The 19,740-nt window shown below is 31.6% G+C and overlaps 2 protein-coding genes across 4 annotated transcripts; one reads left to right on the top strand and one right to left on the bottom strand.

Annotated features, from left to right (window-relative positions):
• Positions 1 to 401: 401 nt before the first annotated feature.
• Positions 402 to 7,014, top strand: LOC108330053 (protein DETOXIFICATION 27). Of its 3 annotated transcripts, XM_052875849.1 has the most exons (9): positions 403 to 798; positions 887 to 1,428; positions 1,508 to 1,594; positions 1,711 to 1,767; positions 2,072 to 2,107; positions 2,925 to 3,163; positions 6,213 to 6,331; positions 6,426 to 6,515; positions 6,828 to 7,014. In XM_052875849.1, the coding sequence occupies exons 1-9, from the start codon at positions 490 to 492 to the stop codon at positions 6,900 to 6,902; spliced, it is 1,554 nt and encodes a 517-aa protein (XP_052731809.1). In that variant the 5' UTR covers positions 403 to 489; the 3' UTR covers positions 6,903 to 7,014. The 3 variants fall into 3 exon arrangements, with proteins under 3 accessions (XP_052731810.1, XP_052731809.1, XP_017419995.1); XM_052875850.1 differs by lacking the exon at positions 6,213 to 6,331 and having other exon boundaries at positions 402 to 798; XM_017564506.2 differs by lacking the exon at positions 2,072 to 2,107.
• A 2,176-nt stretch (positions 7,015 to 9,190) lies between these two features.
• LOC108330929 (putative clathrin assembly protein At4g40080) lies at positions 9,191 to 10,573 on the bottom strand. Its single transcript, XM_017565531.2, has one exon. It carries the CDS (start codon positions 10,481 to 10,483, stop codon positions 9,458 to 9,460), a length of 1,026 nt encoding a protein of 341 aa, XP_017421020.1. The 5' UTR covers positions 10,484 to 10,573; the 3' UTR covers positions 9,191 to 9,457.
• Positions 10,574 to 19,740: the final 9,167 nt, after the last annotated feature.

The following is a 19,740-nucleotide window of genomic DNA, read 5'->3' as shown; positions in this document are numbered from 1 at the left end:
TTCACCATTTCGATGCTATCAAGAAAAAGGATAGTAGGAAACTGCCAGTATAACGTAAAAGGAATAATAGTAAGATGATATTCATTTAACATAAATTGTAAATGTAAGATAATTATAAAATAATAAATTTTTATATTTAAAAGAAACAAAGTAAAAAAGAAAAATATATCAAATTAATGTAAAAATTATATGTGTACAAAAGTATTATTCTCACCATCAAATATAATTTTTTTTTTCTGAAATAAATATACCTAAAAAATAAATAAAGTTAGATAACCTGATGAATAAAATCGAACAACTTTATTATTATTAAATTAGGTCATTTTTCAATCATTGAATTGTATGCAATACTTTCATGTTATGAATATAAATACTTACTGATTAAGATGTAGATATTAAGGAAATTGCAGTGGTATATATAGATAAGAGTGAAGAAAATGAAGCTACAGTAGTGTTATTTTAGGTTCTGCTTCGTTCCTCCATAGGGTCATGGAGAGCTTCAAGGGAGACGACGAAACAGAGAAAAATCTTGCAGTAGCTCTCCTACAACCAGAACAGGCGGTTATTCATGCAGAACAACGACACGGCCAATCGTACGAGGAACAAAGTTTCGGTAACAAACTCTGGGTCGAAACGAAGAAGCTATGGGTAATTGTGGGGCCCTCCATCTTCAGCCGCCTGGCCTCGTTCAACATGAACGTTATCACCCAAGCCTTCGCCGGTCACTTGGGTGAGGTGGAACTCGCCGCCATTTCTATAGCGAACACCGTCATCGTCGGCTTCAATTTCGGCCTCCTGGTAAGCTCTCCCTGACCAATTCCCTTTTTCTGGTAAAATCACATTCCTTTGATATCATCGATATTCATACGATTTGGTAATTACGCAGCTGGGGATGGCGAGTGCGTTGGAGACACTGTGCGGGCAAGCGTATGGCGCGAAGAGATACCACATGTTGGGAATATACATGCAGAGGTCATGGATTGTTCTCTTCTTGTGCTGTTTCCTGCTGTTGCCGTTTTACATATTCGCGACGCCGCTTCTGAAGTTTCTGGGACAGCCGGATGATGTGGCAGAGTGGAGCGGCGTGGTGGCGGTGTGGCTGATTCCTCTGCACTTCAGTTTCGCGTTTCAGTTTCCTCTGCAGAGGTTCCTCCAGTGCCAGCTGAAGACGGCGGTTATTGCGTGGGTATCCCTGGCGGGTTTGGTGGTGAATGCGGTAACCAGTTGGCTCTTGGTGTATGTGTGGGATTTTGGACTTTATGGTGCAGCTATTTCTTTGGACATATCATGGTGGGTTTTGGTTTTTGGCATGTATGCTTACGCTGCCTATGGTGGTTGCCCTTTAACTTGGAAAGGTTTCTCAGTTGAAGCCTTTTCTGGACTCTGGGAATTCCTCAAACTCTCTTCTGCTTCTGGGGTCATGTTATGGTATTCCATTATCATCTTCTTCATTACTTTCTTTCTTCTATTCATATAATAAACACTAATCATTTCTATAATCATGCAGCTTGGAAAATTGGTACTACAGAATACTCGTTCTTATGACTGGCCAGTTGGAGAATGCCACCATAGCCGTTGATGCCTTGTCTATATGGTAAGTTCTTTCACTCACATTTCAGCTATTTATAATTGTAACAAAAGCATGAAATTGGGTGTTGTGATTTCTGTTTTTTCACTATAACATTTTGAATTTTGTATTTTGCTTTGCAGTATGACCATTAATGGGTGGGAGATGATGATTCCCCTGGCTTTTTTCGCCGGTACAGGGTACTTTTCATTTACATTTATAGCATTCAAAAGTTATTATTTTTACATTAGAATTACTCTTTTTGAACTAGATAATCATTTTATTTTGTTATACTATCACACTTCACACCAACTTAGAAAAAACTCGTTTTTCCTTGATTCAATCATAATCTTAATCTTCACTGTTTAACCTAAAAACACCATAATTATTACTGCACGAAAGTCATCTTCATTTTCCTCTTTCTGGGAAAAATGTTTGAATTATATTGCTTGGGTAAATATAGTGCTGAAAGTTTCTCACTGCATGTTATAATTTTCATTGAAGATATCATCAGATTCCACGTAACTTAAAGGAAACAAGGTAAAACGACAGTAATTTATCTTGTCCGATCAGTCATAGGATTGGAACTCAATGTGACATTTATTTTTTATTCAGTTATCTACAACAAAACAAAAGAACTTTTCTTCAAACTGTAGCTTGCATCTTGGTTAAAAGTATGGTTTAGAATCCATCATATCGTGGGATATTATATTTAAATAATATTATAAACTATTTCATCATATTACTATTTTATTTCTTACTCCCATCCAAACTTGTATCGGTAAGAGAAACGAGAGAAATAAATAGACTAGAATAAGTTGGTAGCATGAAATAAATAAAAAGTTCAAAACATATAAAAAAATTAACAAAATAAATTTTACCATTTTAAAAATTGTTATTATTTTCTTTCATCTTGCACCAGACAAATTATAGTATTTATATTTTCCTATCTTTACCTCTCATGTCATGTCACCCATACATTTATAATTATGGAGATATTAAGTACGACCGTGGATTATGACTCCTTTTCTGTCCAATTTTTATATATTTATTTATTTTCAGTCGAATTTTTGTCTTCAGTTCTGTCTGTTCTTCGCTGTTCTTCGTAGACAATTGAATAATTGAACAAGGGAACTATTATATTCACATTCAACATTTTATTACACGCTTTAAATTTATTATTTTATTTTCTAATTTCTTTATTCCTTTACAAATACAAAAATTGACATTTTTAAATATAGTATTATTTTGATGCCCAACAAAATTTTACATACATTTTGTATCCATTATTTTACCCTTCAATCTTTTCCTTTTTTTACAAATAGAAAACTTAGGTTTTTTTTATAAAAATTTGCAGAGTAAGGGTGGCAAACGAGCTAGGTGCAGGGAATGGAAAAGGAGCAAAATTTGCAACGCTAGTGTCAGTGACAGAATCAATAGTGATTGGGGTTGTGTTCTGCGTTCTGATAATGATGTTTCATGACTATTTGGCTTACATATTCACCACCAGCTCTTCGGTGCTACAAGCCGTTGACGACATGTCATTCCTCTTGGCCATAACCATTCTTCTCAATAGTGTTCAGCCAATTTTGTCAGGTACACAAAACACATGCCTATGCTTTCTTAATAATCTGAATATTTTAATAATTTTTTTTAATAATTTTTTAACAACAGATTATATATTATTATTTGATTGATTCCTATATTTGAAACGCAACCATCACTAACTAAATTATTATAAAAAAGTTGTAAAAAAAATTATTAAAAGAACATTTTTCTTTCCTAATAATATACCACATCGTCCATGGAATCTTAAAATCCAATGTATGGGCAGCCAAAGCCAACCTCTTTTATATGTTCACGGAACTCACATGTGACTCTCAACATTTAATAAGCGATATTGTTTTAGTTTGATAGATACCCCTGCAAACATGTTTTAACAATCATTCTACTATCATTCTTGATAAGGTTGCACTTGAAAAAAAAAACAAAATTCTTTAGGTTTTTCAATCTGATGTCGATTTCACTCTTAGTTGACGTGCTATTCTTACTTTACTCATTAAAATAAGTTTTTTTTAATGGTGTACTCTTAAAATAGTTTTCTTTTATTAGTTTATTTAATAAATAGATCAAAAAGTCTTAATTTCAAAAAGTCATGTTGGTTAAGGTGTGTGTCAATATGGATTTGCTTCGTAATCAAATATCCAGTAATTTTTAAATATTTTTTCGAATTGTACGAGATATTTAAATATTTTATATCAATTACAAATTAATTTTTATTATTTATATCTTAATTAAAAAGTACACATCCAACATAACCTAATTGGTTTAGTTTATCTAACCAAATTTTGATTCGATTTTATTCAAAGTTGTTCGACTTCATTCACTTAATTTGATGTGACCTAACTTGATTAGATTTAATGTAAGACCTATTATATTAAACTTGATTTAGATTCAAGTAGACTTGGTTCAATATAGTTATGACAAAATTTAACTTAATATTCAACTCGACATAGTCTAATGTGAATCTCACACGACTTATCCTAAATTGTGTTTGACTTAACTTGGTCTTGATTAAACCAAATGAGTTTGACTAAGGTGTTTTTAACTAGACTTGGCTCAAGCTTGACTAATTCGATCTCATATAGGTTTAACTGAACTCAACATAAGGTGGGTCTGGCATAACTCAACCTAATGTAGGTCAATTCTACTAAGCCTAATATGTATACAATTCAACTTGATTCAATATGAACAAGACTCTACTTGATTCGACAACATGAGTTTGACTCGACTCAATCAAACGTGGGTCCTACTTGACTTGGTCTAAAATGTGTCTAACTGGACTTGACCTAACAATTGTCAATCATGTCTTAGTTTAACATGGGAACCCAACCCAACATAGACTCAAATCAATTCAACATTATGAAATCCTATCAACCTTGACTTGGATCCCTCGTCGTGGGTCTAACTCGAGGACCTACTTGACTCGAGTTTGATATAAACATATGCATCTTAATTGGAATCACTCAAACATACTTAATCACCATGAATCCAGCCTAACTTATGTTGTAAAACCTGTATTGCAAAAGATTTTTCTTCCATAGTTTGTGCGTGCTGAAGAATCGGATGATGCCGTTTTTGTGGAGTGGTTTTGACCACGTGCTCTGTAGCCTCCCTAGGTATTGAGCTTCCAGCGTCTTCCGCAAGTTAGGGGCTGCCAACGTTTATTTTGCAACGTTTTAATTAATTAAAATTTTATTTTTCTAAAAGATATTTTGGATTTTTGGATCATGGGCTTGATCCATGAACTCTATAAATAGGGAGCTCCTCCTCCATTCCAAAACACACAAAAATTCATTCTTTCTTATTCTCCTCTTTTCTGAGTTTCATTCTTTAGCTCTTTTTCTCTTCTAAAATTATTCTGGGTTATTCTTATACTCTGTTTAGAGTTCCTTGCTAGTTCTGAGATCCTCAGAAATTTCTGAGAAATTCCTGTTGTATCCTGAGGGGTTTGCGCAATACACCGCGGATAAATCTTTAAAGACAATGATCTACACGCCTCAGGAAGTCTTATGTTCGTGATTTTTATTCTATTATTGTCAGTTTACTACAACAACTTAATCTCACGTGAAGAGAGAATGTTTGATCACAATGTCTTCATATTACATATATTACAATGCATGCAACTAAAAATAAATAAAATATTAACTACGTTTTACAATTAAACCATGTATGATTAAATTTTCCTTTTGCACTAACATCACTCTTATACGAGTGAACTAATAAGAAATATAATAATATTTAAAAGATTGATTTTGGTTTAGTTAAACTTGAATTTTCAAAGTGTTAAATCATAAACCGAACAGCTAGATTTAAGAAAAAAAAATCCAAATCAATTAAACATAATTTAATTGCTTATTGATTTTTCATGTTGGTTTTATTTTATTTTTTGATTGATTCGATTATGAGCACCTCTCTGCTTTTTTTAGAGCATGCAAACATCTTTTTATAATGCATACTCATTGAATAAATTATTTTCTTCATTTGATAATTATGATTGGTTAACGTATTCTCTTATGTAAGTATAAACTTTAATAACTAAAGCAATTAGATAAAACTTTTAGTCCACAATTTACTATCTTTAAATTCATTAATATTAACATCGATAACAATTGAACTTAAAATTAACATTAACATTGATAACAATTGTGTGAACTTAATTAAACTAATATACAATAAATCTCTAATACACATATCTTGAAACACATGCACTTGCACAATGATTCAAACATCTGATACCATATCCTTGAGTTGGTTGTCCATGGTTGAATCAACAACCTCCTCAATTTGACACATGCTTGAAAAATCTAACCATCCCCAATTTGGTGTTTTTGACAAATTTATCACATTCCTCCTATTTATACAACATGCAATCTTTTTCATTTAAATAATTCACACAGCACATAATATTTGCTATATCATCCCTACCACCAACATTATGTTGGAAAATTGTTCAAGCATCACAAGGACAATTCAAACTAGCAGTACTCCAGAAACATTATATCGAATCAAAAAATTAAGATTAATTTGATACAACATAATACGTGTTTCAAAAAAATATATAACATATTATATAATATTATAGGAGTGGCTGTTGGTTCGGGATGGCAAGCATATGTAGCATACATAAATATAGGAAGCTATTACCTCATCGGTCTCCCACTCGGAATTATCATGGGATGGGTCTTCAAAACTGGTGTTGCTGTAAGTATAACTAATCTACTAAACTTAATTACCACATCTAAACTCTCGTTAATTAACTTCTTTTCAAGCCTTAATGTGTTGTTGTTCATCTCAGGGTATATGGACTGGCATGATCTTCGGTGGCACAGCACTTCAAACATTGATACTCATCATAGTAACCATACGATGTGATTGGGAAAAGGAGGTATATATATTTATATTTAAACTTTAAAGGTTTCATAATATGTAAATTATAACTAAATATGTCTTTTATTCTTTAATTTTCAGAAAAATTAAAATTAGTTTATTTTTAAAACTTTTTATCAATTTTAGTCCCTCAAATAAATTTAACAAAATTTGATTTAAAAAATTAAATTTACACATTTTAAAAATTAAAAACTAAATTAATCTAAAGTTTTGAAAAGAAACTAATTTTAATTTTTAGTAAAAGTTAAAGGATAAAATATAAATTATTTATATAAATGTTGTAATATTTTGTTTTAATGGTGTTTTGTAGGCGGAGAAAGCTCGGTTTAGCGTGAATAAGTGGTCAAGATCTAATTCCAATGGCGCACTGCAAATTCCCAATTAACATTCCATTTTATTTAAATAAGTTGCACAGAAAAAAAAATTAAATATATTATCATACAATACAATACTGGTTATCATGATTTTCAATCTATATTCAAAGTTTTAATTTACTATTTTTTTTTCTTTTTTGTGATGATTTTGTAGCATTTAATGTTTTATATTTCACTATATTTCTTAAGGTAGAATAAAGTTACAATGTTCTATATTTAATGTGATTTTTTAAGATATGATAGTTAAAAATTGTAAACAAATATGTTGTCTCACGTGTGCAACTAATTCCTCTTTCTTTCGTACGTTTATAAGAAATCATGTCAAGACAATTTAATTTTTTTATATAACTAATGTTCATTATTAGTTTACTATACATGTTACCAGTCTAACTATTTTTTTAGATTTTTCATCCTTTTTAAAGGTTTAGTTAATGAGCGTGAGTTTGAAAAATAAATAAAAATCATATAAAACCGTTGACTTTAGCATGCAGGTCAAAAGATAAATCTCAAGGAAAATAATAAAAATAAGTTGTATTCTTGGACAAAATTTAAATATATCATCATACATGTTATGCTGTTTTTCAATCATATATTCAAAGTTTTAATTTACAATTTTATTGAGTTTAGTTTTTGTTTTTTTGGATGATTCTGTATGATTGTTGCACATTCAACGTTTTATATTTCACGAAATTTCTTAAGATGAGATATATAGTTATAATGTTCTATATTTAATGTGATTTCTTAATAGATGATAGTTAAAAATTGCAAATAAGTATGTTGTCTCAGGTGTGTGACTAATTCCTTTCTCTTTCGTACGTTTTTAAGAAATGATGTCTAGACAATTTAATTTTTCATATAGCTATTATTGATTATTAGTTGACTATACAAGTTATCAGCCTAAGTAATTTTTTTAGATTTTTCATCATTTTCAAAGGTTTAGTTGTGAGTGAGTTTGAAAAATAAATAAAATCCTATACAACCTTCGATTTTATAGCATATGGTTCAAAACATAAATCTCATGAAAAAAAAAAGTTGTATTCTTGGACAAATTTAAATATATTATCATACAAGTTATTGGTTATAGACCTGCACTACTATTTTCACCACCCCTTTTACTCTTCACAACCTCTGCTACTATTTTTGGTTTCTTAAATCCTACCTTGTGAATTTGTATTGTAATTGATTTTTGTAATATAAATATATTATAATACATTATTAAAACTGATAGGTAATATACTTTTTCATAACTATTAGAATTAATCTCATATTGATTTTATATTATGAAAACTAATTTTGATATAATAAATTCGTGACAATTAGTATCTATAGATATAAAAAATACGTTATGAAAAGTATTTTCCGAAATATATATTAGGATATAAATATGGGACATAATCTAGTTTTTTAATTTGTTTTATAAAGGTTATTTCAATGATAAATATGCAAATAAGTGTAGATAGAATCTTCCAAAATAGAAGTAACATTAAAGAAAAAGAAAATGTTTTATGACTCCGTGCAGCGCACAAGTGTTTTATTTTCCCCGTTTTCTTTCTACCTTCTTTTCTCAATTATGGTCCTATCTTCCATCTATTTCAAGATCCAAAATACCATAATCATAAAATAAGATTTTTTAATTATTAAAAAAAGATAATTTCTTAATTATTAAAAAAAAGACTATCTATTTAGCTAATTTTCTAATTTAGAATCAAATAGATAATTATGATTTTTTTTCTTCGAAGAAAATTATTACAAATTTGAAATGTCATATAAAATGATTTTTACTTTTTTTTATCAAATATATTTGAAAATCATGTTAAATAAACACAAAACAGGTGATTTGTAAATATCTTCCTTTATAGTTTGAAATGTCAATAATTTTTTCTTCTTTCGCTCTTATCGTCGTTGTTTTTCTATAGCTTTCTTCTCCAACAATTTTTCTTAATTGTTTACATTTCATTCCTTTCACATATACTACACTGCCTTTTATGCTTCATTTAATGAGACGAAACTTACATACATATTATGGATGTCATGTTAGGTTAGATTTCAATATGAACTGAAATCCCATCTTCATAGCATTAAATATCATTTATAAAGTTACTCAACACAAACTTAAATTCGGAGTTGAAAAAGTAATCATAAAAGAAAACAATATAAATTTTGCTAATTGCGATTTTTATATGCTACTACATACATTTTTTAATTATCACATTCCTAGTATTGTTTTAATAAAATAACTTAGCAGGCACGCCTAATACAGCCAGATCAGAGCAACACAAAAGGGTAGAAAAATCAAAAGTTCACAAAAATCTCTTATTTCTTTTTCCACAGAAATCTCTTTTTACATGGATATACATGATTATTCTAAGTGCTTTTTCACTTTAATCTTTCTCAAATAATATCAAAGAAAATAAGAAAAAGAAAAGTAATAAAAAAAACATGGAAAAAGTATAGCACCACACTTCCAAATGGGAGGAGCACACTGCGCGAATTCCCACAAAACAATAGGGAAAAAGCAACAAAAAAAAATAACGAATTACTGACTGAAAGTAACCGTTGCCATATGTCACCTTACCGTTGCAAAATCTATTCGTGGGACCGGACTGAGTTGCCCCGGGTCAAGAAACGGGTTGGTGGATCGAGCCAATTCGGCGGCGCCGGTGTTAACGACCACCGTGAGCCACTTCCCTTCAATCTCCCTCTTTTTGGCCATTCCCTTGACCTTAGTCTTTTGAACCAAATCCCAGAATCCATTGTTCCTTTTCCTATTCACGAACAAAAGAACCAACTTCTCCTGAGTCTCCTCCAATCTCCCTAAATATCCCACCAACTCGTTCAACTCACCCACATCAAGATCATCCATTCTCTCCCCAAGTTCTTCCACGCGCAACAAAATCTCAACCTGCACGCTCCTATAATCCTCGCCCACCAGCCGTACCACCTCGTACACCAACTCGTTCCTCTGCAGGTGCAGCGAATCAGGCACGTGGCTTATTTGTTCGACGAAACCCACCAGCGCCTCCACCTTGTACAACAAATCCGCATCCGACGCGTTCGAAAGGATAATCTTTTTGCTTTCTTGGGATTCGCGAGAGGCGTTGAGGTAATACCCCAAGACTCTGGAAACCGTGAGGCTCTGTTCCAGCACGCCGGCGTACCACCGCACCCACGAACTCAGCTCCACCGATTCCACGTCCGACTCGTCGCGAAAGTTCGAGAGGTTAAGAAAGTTGTGGCCGCCGTAGGAAGGGTAACACGAGAGTTGGTCCTTCAACGTGAAGGGTCCCTTCACGACGACGTTGTGTAGCGTGAAGAGGCACTTGAGCGCCACCGTGGCGCTGCGCGTGTTGTGCAGGCGGTCCATGAGCGCGTCGATGCAGGCGCGCGGGTTGCGGTTGGAGCCCTGCCCCACCGTGAGTACGGCGGCGATGGTTTCTTCGGAGGGAGGAGCCGTGAGGGCGTGCGTGGTGGCGCGTAGAACGTGAACCCGGACGGAGGAGACTTGGCGCTTCGGGGATAGGACCGCGGCGATGACGGAGGCTTTGTCTTTGAGGTTTTGGGTCAAATTTTTGAACCGCTTTTGCTGCGTCATTTGGATTATGAATGTTACGAAATATAGAGAAATAGAATCATATATATATATATATGAAGGAGTATGTTAGTGTTTTGGGTGTGCATTAGCTGAAAGAGAAATAATATTTTCACATACATAAGTTTTTTATATTTATTTTTATAATATGTATTGAATGAATGTAAATATATATCATCTTATCATTACTCTAATTGAATTTGAAATAGTCAGAGCCACTTTCAGTCGCATTGCATACGGTTCAATAATTAAATTTTATTTATTGATTGAAAAAGACAGTGATGTGTTGTCTTTTTTGTAATTAGATCTGATGTTGTTGGGCAACGAGGGATGTGTACCTGACATCTCTAATTTTCATTATTTCTTCCTTTCCTTCTCCTGATAACGCGGTTAAGGAACCTGCTATCGATTTTTTTTCAACTTTATTATCCCCTGTTCATGATTATAAGTATGCAGAGACTTTTTGTTCATTTATTTTTTAATTTCACCATTTAACAAAATTTCTCTCATTGCTGCCTCAGATATATTATTCTTTGCTTTCTTTTGACTTTTATTCATTCAATTATTATCTTGTTATTTCCTTACAATTTCCTCTTTGAGTTGGTTGTTCAGAAACTTTCTTCTAGTAATAAACATTTCCAGTTCTGGGATTTTCCATTCCAATGGCTTTTAGAACAACCTATTTCTTGAAAACAAAGACTTACTTACTTATGTAGTCCAAACATTGCTCTATAAAGCTCCAAATGCTTGTCTAAGTGAAGATGAGGGACACCGTGGGTTGCAGCAGAAGAACTATCGCATAGCCAAGAACAAGTTCACCAAAAAATTAGGGTTAAATTAAATAACCTATAAACCTACTCTTGAAACTTCACATCCATGGTAGCTGCAGGAACACATTTAAGGGGTGTTGGAAGCAATTGCCTTACATAAGATATTTTGGATTGGGCTGGCCTTAGGATTTCTTTTTACACCCTCGTACCTTTCTTCTGCATCCACTTCTCATTTTATCTTTTTAATTGTGTAATAAAAACACTTTTACGTGTAGGTTAAGCTTTAGCCTATCAAATTAAGGCGTTATAAAGGACCGATGAATTAAAAACTACTACCCAACTCAAGCCTATTTTACCGTCTCTACATCTAGTCTTCGGAGTTCTATAATCTATAAATTAATTTACAAGAAAGAGCTTTAAAAAATATGATGGAAAAATAAATGTTATTTAGTACATTAGTTAAACAATATGATGCAAAAATCTAAATATGAAAAATAATTTTTAACATTTGACAAAACTAATGTATAAGGTCCTATGAAACACACTTTATTACTGAAATTAAAATCTCTCGCGATTAGTAATTAGATTTGCATTTAATGTGCTTACTTGTGATTAACTAATGTGAGAAGTTATATAAGTGGAATATGTGAAAAAGAAGGCGTAGTCGTGTACGTAATTTCCTTTCCCTCCTTGCCTAAAGAACGCAGTTCACATGTTATACATGCGTGACAATTAGGCTCCCAACAAATTAAGCATCAAACAATTTAAATCATCAACAACCACCACAACCAACTTTCTTCCAACACTTATAAAATGGAAATATGTAAGATAAAATTAAATAATTCATGGCTTTATAAAACAAAATTATGTAAGAAATAAAATTTAATATTTGATTGTTTGTAAAATAAACACATGTGAGAAATAAAAACAAAATATTTTCAAAACATGTTTTAATAATTTAATTGATTTTGTAAACTATAAAAGATATATAAAAAATAAATGTCGAATAATACAACGAATTCCCCCAATTTTTTTTCTTTTATTTCTTTCCTAAATTATTATTTTCCTCTGTCTCCTTTACCAATTACGGGATTAATAATGAAACTCAGTCTTAATCTCAAGATAAGATCTCACATATGTTTTCATCTACTTCCCCTAAAAAAAATCATAATATCATTGAAGAACACTATCCACAAAACCTTTCACATATCCTAAGGGAGATGATTTTCAAAAACATACAAAAATGTGAAGAGTTTTACGAGGATGGATCTGGATATTGAAAACTTTTGATAATTACAAAACTGATTATTTTTCATTACATCTTTAAAAATATTATTTCTTTATAACTACGAAAGGAATTAAATTTATTAACGAAACAAAATCCATCAATAATAAAAAATTTTATCAATAAAATAAATTACCAAAAATCTATCAATAAAATTATTATCAACAAAAATTGAAGATAAATAAAAATAGGACAGTAATTATTAACAAATTAAATTTATCAGTAATTCTTCATCGGTTAATATTTATTGGTAGTTATTGACGAATTTGTTTTACATTTGGAACCAATCCCAAAACAAGGTAACTGAGCAATCAAAGAAGAAATAATGAAATGAAAAGTTTATATGCTAAAGACATAAACACACAGAACATAAATGAATTTCCTTGAAAGTTAACAATCAAAGGCAACATGTCCAGCATAAGTTTCCAAAGCACCAATGATCATGTCAGAGGAACACAACTTCCATACTAAGCCAGTGATAAAACCCAACATTCTGTGAATAAATCTCCTAACATTTTTTTTAATCGAAACCACTTCGTTAAGCATAGTGTGCTGTTTGAATATGTAATCTAGACAATTTAACCATAACAATTATGATTATGATAATTTAGAAGTATTAAGTCAAAGTATTATAAATATGACATTATGATAATTTATTTTAACTTTTGCATTAATTGAGATTTAATTTCAGAGTTATTATCATGTTACTGACTTAAACAATGAAGAATCTTTTTAGAAGATTTTTCTTTTGGTGACAGTGTTTGAAGTGTTGAAGAGCGTATACTGAATACTAGAAACTTGATATCAAAAGATGTCAAAGAGGGTTTGTAAAAGAGAAGTATTTGCAAGATATTTTCGATCTTGATAAAACATATTTCATTGCTAAGATAAAAACACCTTTAAATTTAAGTTAGAGAGAAGAAGAATGTCAAACTAGAGATGGACTAGATTTGTTAATGAACTTAATATACATTACACCAGTCCAAGCATCAGAATTATCAAGGAAATTTCAAGCTAAGCAAATTATAATATTTACTAAAGTTTGTATTAATTTGTTATTTAACAACTCGTGTATGTCAAATTCAACTTTATTAACGAGGAGAAAATAAAATCATTAGTTAAATTCAATTTGAGTTGTTTGAGAAAATTAATAACAAAAGTGATACAAGTAATTAATTTTTTTCAAATACAAAACTTTACTTGAGAAAGAATAGAGGCAAAATTATGTTAATTTGTTATGAACAAAGAAGTACGAGAATATTGTGAGACATTTTTCAAGTCATTGTTAAAAATGTTGTAAAAGCTGACAAAAGTAGAATAAAGATCACGAACAATATACTTTCTGAGGCGCGTAGATCACTGTCCTTAAGGACTTATCCGTGGTGTATTGCGCAAGCCCCTAGGATACAACAGGAACTTCTCAGAATTTCTGAGGATCTTAGAACTAACAAGAATCTCTTAAAGAGAAATAATGAAATCCAGAATAAGAGAAGAAAAGGAACTAAAAAGAAACTAAAGAAAATCTATGCAAAGGAATGAGAGAAAGCTCAATAACAAAAGAGAAAGAGAACACTCGGTTTTTTATGATTCCTGGAATGAAAGCAGCGGCTCTATTTATAGAGAAGAAAATAATCGAAGTTGGCCCAAGGCCTAAAACCAACGGGAAAATCCCATATCTTGAGAAACCCTCTTCACGGTTTAATCTCAAGCCTTGCGGGAGTGGTTTTGACCACGAAAGGTTGCAGCCACGTGAATCCACTTCTTTCGGAAGAAGGATGCAACAGAAAGCTCCACCGTGAAATCATATCTTTCGGAAGATATTTTGCAATATAACAGTACTCTTTTTATAACAATCTCATTGCATGTACCAAAAATTAACATGTCATCCACATACAAACATATAATGACACAATCACCATTTTCAAATTTAGAGTACACACATTTATCACATCATTAGGTGAAAAACCATCACATAGCAATACATTATCTAGTTTTTCATGTCACTGTTTTGGTGCTTGTTTCAATCCATACAAAGATTTTAAAAGTTTACATACTTTATTCTCTTGACCAGGTACAACACACCCTTCAGGTTGAGTCATATAAATTTCCTCTTCTAAATCACCATTTAGAAAGGCAGTTTTAACATCCATCTGGTGTATCACTAGCTTATGGATTGCTGCTAAGGCTAACAGAACTCAAATAGAGGAAATCCTAGTCATAGGGGCAAAAGTATCAAAGTAATCTATGTTGGGTTTTTGAGTAAAACCTTTTGCTACTAATCTTGCCTTATACTTCTCTATAGATCCATCAGGATGATACTTTTTCTTAAAGATCCACTTACAACCAATGGGTTTTGCTCCTTTAGGCAAATCTACTAAGGTCCAAGTATTATTATTCTGAATTGATTCAATTTCAGTCTTAATGGCTTTATCCCACTGTTTTGCATCATGAGCACTAATGGCTTCTACAAAGTTACTTGGATCATTATCAACTAGATAGGTATAGAAATCATTACCAAATGAAGTTTCCTTCCTCTATCTTTTACTTCTTCTTAATTTCTCACACATGGCATCACTATTATTATTATTTTCTATAGGTTGAGACGTCTCACTAACCTTTAAAGGAAAAACATGTTCAAAAAACTCAGCATTTTTCGTCTCCATTATAGAATTTCTTTCAAGTGTATCACTTTTAAGAACTAGAAACCTATAGGCAGCACTATGTTCAGCATAGCCTAAGAACATACAATCAGAGGTTTTAGAGCCTATTTTCCTTTTCTTAGGATCGGGTAACATTACCTTAGCTAGGCACCCCCACACTCTTAAATATTTAAGGTTAGGTTGATAACCTCTCCACAGCTCATACGGAGTTTTACCAGTTTTCTTATGAGGTATTCTATTTTGTAAAAAACACGCAGTAAGCAAGGCTTCTCCCCAAAGGTTATCAGGTGCACTATAACTAATAAGCATAGCATTCATCATCTCCTTAAGAGTTATATTCTTTCTCTCAGCTACTCCATTAGACTCAGGTGAATATGGTGGGGTTACTTCATGGATCATACCTTCTTTAACACAATAGTCATTAAATAACACATACTCACCACCTCTATCTGATCTAATCCTCTTAATTTTCTTATTTAATTGATTTTCTACTTCTGCTTTATAGGTAAGAAAGACATCAAAGGCTTCATCTTTATGTTTGATTAAGTATACTTTGGTGTATCTAGAATAATCATCTATAAAGGTCACAAAATAATTTTTACCTCCTCTAGACATTGTTTGTTTCAAATAAGCTAGATCAGTATGAATTAACCCTAACAATTCAGTTTGGCATTCTATAGCAAAACATGTTTTCTTAGTTATTTTAGATTCTACACATATATCACATTTACTACTCTGTTTATCATGCATATTAATTAATCCTAGTTGTTTTAATTTCATAACATAGGAAGAATTTAGATGTCCTAATCTAGCATGTCATATATCATATGAGTCAATAATATAAGCAGAAGAAGATGATTCATTAATATTTTCATAAATGTTAAGTACAAAGAGACCTTGATCACAATATCCCTTCCCCACAAAAACATTATTTTTTGTCATTACAATCTTGTCAGACTCGAATGACACTTTAACCCCCACTTTTCCCAGTAGTGCTACAGAGATTAAATTAACTCTGATTGATGGCACATGTAGCACATCACTCAAGGCCAGAGTCTTTCCAGATGTGAGTTTGAGAAGAACTTTCCCTTTTCCCAAAACAGGAGTGGTCCTGGAATCACCGAGGTAAACATGTTCTTCTCCATCCCCTACACTAGTGTAAGAGGTAAAAGCACTTCTGTTTGCACATATATGCCTAGTAGCACCAGAGTCTACCACCCATTTGCTCACATTGGTCATCAGATTTACTTGAGAAACGACCACAGCAATAATGTCATCTCCTTCGACTATATTAGTCTTAGGAGGATTGTCGTTTCTTACTCTGCGTTTGCACTACGGTGCATGATGGCCTGACTTCCCACATACGAAGCAATTTCCTTTCTTCTTAAAGGTGGGGTTAGATGTGTTGGGGCGAAATTTCGAAAATTATTTTTCTTATTGTGATGAGGTTTGTGTTCGTACCTTTTTGGAGCAGGTTTGTCTTCTACCATGTTTGCTTTTGCAAACAATGCTTTGGCCCTCACAGCAGCACATTCTTTCCTGTTGGTATCTTCAATAATTATGTGAGTGATCAGCTCTGAAAGTGACATTTGCTTGTGCCTATGTTTTAGTTGTTGCTTGTAATCAGTCCAGGAAGGCGGCAGTTTCTCGATCAGAAGCTCTGAAACAAACTCATCTGGAAGAAGAACGTTCTCCGCTTTGATATCTTCGAGTAGCTTGTGGTACTCATTAATTTGCGACTTTATGTCCTTATCTTCAACCATTTCCCAGCGATAGTAATTCCCAATGATGAATCTTTGTCTGACTATATCTTCAGTAGTGTATTTGAGAATCAACGAATCCCAAATTTCTTTCGATTCCTTATAGGAACAATATACATTGAACAAATCGTTAGAAAGTGCACTAAGTAAAGTATGACGGCATACCTCGTTTGCATGACCCAGTCTTCAACTTTTTTTGAATTTGGAGGGAGACTGGAGTCGGGTTTTGAAGATGAAAGAGCAAAAGCGACTCCGTACATGTCTAAGAGGGTTGACACGCGTTCTTGCCAGCGTCGGAAATTCTGACCAGAGAAGACTTCAATTTTTGATACATCCGGGAAAGGTTTCGCGAAGGCCGTCTGAGTTCTGAAAACATTATTCTGATTCTCCGGAATTGAATTGTTGTTGTTGTCAGCCTTAAGTCCTTAAGATTGTTGTAAAAGTTGACAAAAGTAGAATAAAGATCACGAACAATATACTTCCTGAGACGTGTAGATCATTGTTCTTAAGGACTTATCCGCAGTGTATTGCGCAAGCCCCCAGGATACAACAGGAACTTCTCAAAATTTCTGAGGATCTCAGAACTAACAAGGATCTCTTAAAGAGAAATAATGAAACCCAGAATAAGAGAAGAAAAGGAACTAAAAAGAAACTAAAGAAAATCTATGCAAAGGAATGAGATAAAGCTCAATAACAAGAGAGAAAGAGAACACTCGGTTTTTGATGATTCCTGGAATGAAAGCAGCGGCTCTATTTATAGAGAAGAAAATAACCGAAGTTGGCCCAAGGCCCAAAACCAATGGAAAAATCCCATATCTTGAGAAACCCTCTTCACGGTTTAATCCCAAGCCTTGCAGGAGTGGTTTTGACCACGAAAGGTTGCAGCCACGTGAATCCACTTCTTTCTAAAAAATGATGCAACATAAAGCTCCACCGCAAAATCATATCTTTTGAAAGATATTTTGCAATATAACGGTACTTTTATAACAAAAAATACATTATTCTTGTGTTTATAATGAGTTATATATGATTATATATATAGCGATAAACTTTAAAATCAAATTAATGTTGGTCTGTATAAATAAGTTGTGTAAGGTACTTGACATATATAAACCCAGAAGAATTTTCCTTTAGAACATATAAAACTTGTGGAAAGTCAAGTTTATTTCTTGAGTTTTTATATTTATTTTATAAAATATAACAATATTTAAACTTATTGCATAGCACAATGTTATAGTCAGAATTTATGATAAAAGTGATGACTTGATCAACTCAAAGATTCTGTTTTTATATAATTATTTTTTCCTTCTAATATAATAATATGTATATGGCTAGGTTCATTCTCAATTCTGACTTCCTGTTAATCATAGTATAAAACATTTTCACTAGATAGGGATTTAATTGTTAAAATTTAAGTAACGTAATTGTCATGTTACTTTTTTATTTATTTAATAAACTATTGGTTAAATTAATTATATATATAATAATACCCTTATAACGATTGCTTTGTACACTGAGCTGAACTTATTGGTATAAAGATGAAAACCATCGCTTTATATGCACTTATTTAAAGATTTCATGTTGTTTTGAACATTATTTCATAAAGCAATAGGTGTAATTTAAAAAAAATTAAAATTAACTTTGCGTTCAAGAATATAAAACATTAAAGTTGAGGACGATTAATTGTAAATAAAGCAATTACAAAATCTACAAGTTATAAAATTATATTAGTAATCAACCACATATCAAAAGAGACACTGAAAATAATTAGGAAAAAACTACCATTCACCCACTTTTTTCTTTTACTTATTTTTTCAACTCTATTTTTTTTTATTTAATTTTTATCGCATCAATGATCACGTTCATTACTTTATCCTTTTTTTTTTGTTTTTCAATCCGATAGCTACCTTTTCTTTTTCTATTTGCCACTTCTAAAGAAAATGGTATACTTTAGAAAATAAAAGCGTACTTATAATTGTTAATCACAAAATAACGATCAAAACTTGTGATAACATTCTACGTTTATTTAACATAATTTAAAATTAATTATTATTTCAATGGTTATTTTTCATTTAAGAATGGTTTGAAACAATTGAAAATTTTATATTATTTTGATAATTAACTACCTTTATGATCAATTATAGAAGTAGTTTTTTTCTTCCACACATAATTTTAAGATAATTAATTTTCTTTGAATATAAAAGATCGGATTTTACAGAAAAGAATATGAAACAGGTAAAGAAAAAAAACTGATATTTTATAAATGTTCGGAATTAAAAGCAACTCTTTAATCACAAATTTAAGTTATTATTCGCAGCCACACAGTAAATATTTGATTTTGTCGGAAAATGTAATTGTCATTATCATTATGAGTTAAGCTATAGAGAACAATGAAATGGTAAGTTAATAATAAAATGATGAGCTGAAAGTCTTAAAAACAATAAGCAAAACTCACTAAAGTTTATCATCTTTAATAATTATAGTAAAAAAGAGAGTATAAAGTATTCAACATTAATTCTTCCTAATATATTCCAAGTAGTTATATATGCACACAAAAAGAGATCCATATTAGAAACGAGTGCAATAAAGCAAATGATAATTAATGAAAAGATTTGGATTCACTTAATTTTTTATTTGATAAAACTACATTTAAGTTGATTAAAAAAAATAATTAAAATAAAATATTAAAAATAAAAGTTCAAAATTCGTGGAAAATTCATTATAAACTGCAGAAGATAAGCATCCATAAAAGAAAGTGTTTGTTTGAGAAATCTGTATTTGTTTC

The sequence above is a fragment of the Vigna angularis genome, chromosome 4, assembly GCF_016808095.1.
Source record: "Vigna angularis cultivar LongXiaoDou No.4 chromosome 4, ASM1680809v1, whole genome shotgun sequence".
NCBI classification, from domain to species: Eukaryota; Viridiplantae; Streptophyta; class Magnoliopsida; order Fabales; family Fabaceae; genus Vigna; species Vigna angularis.
This window is presented reverse-complemented; position numbering and strand designations above follow the sequence as displayed.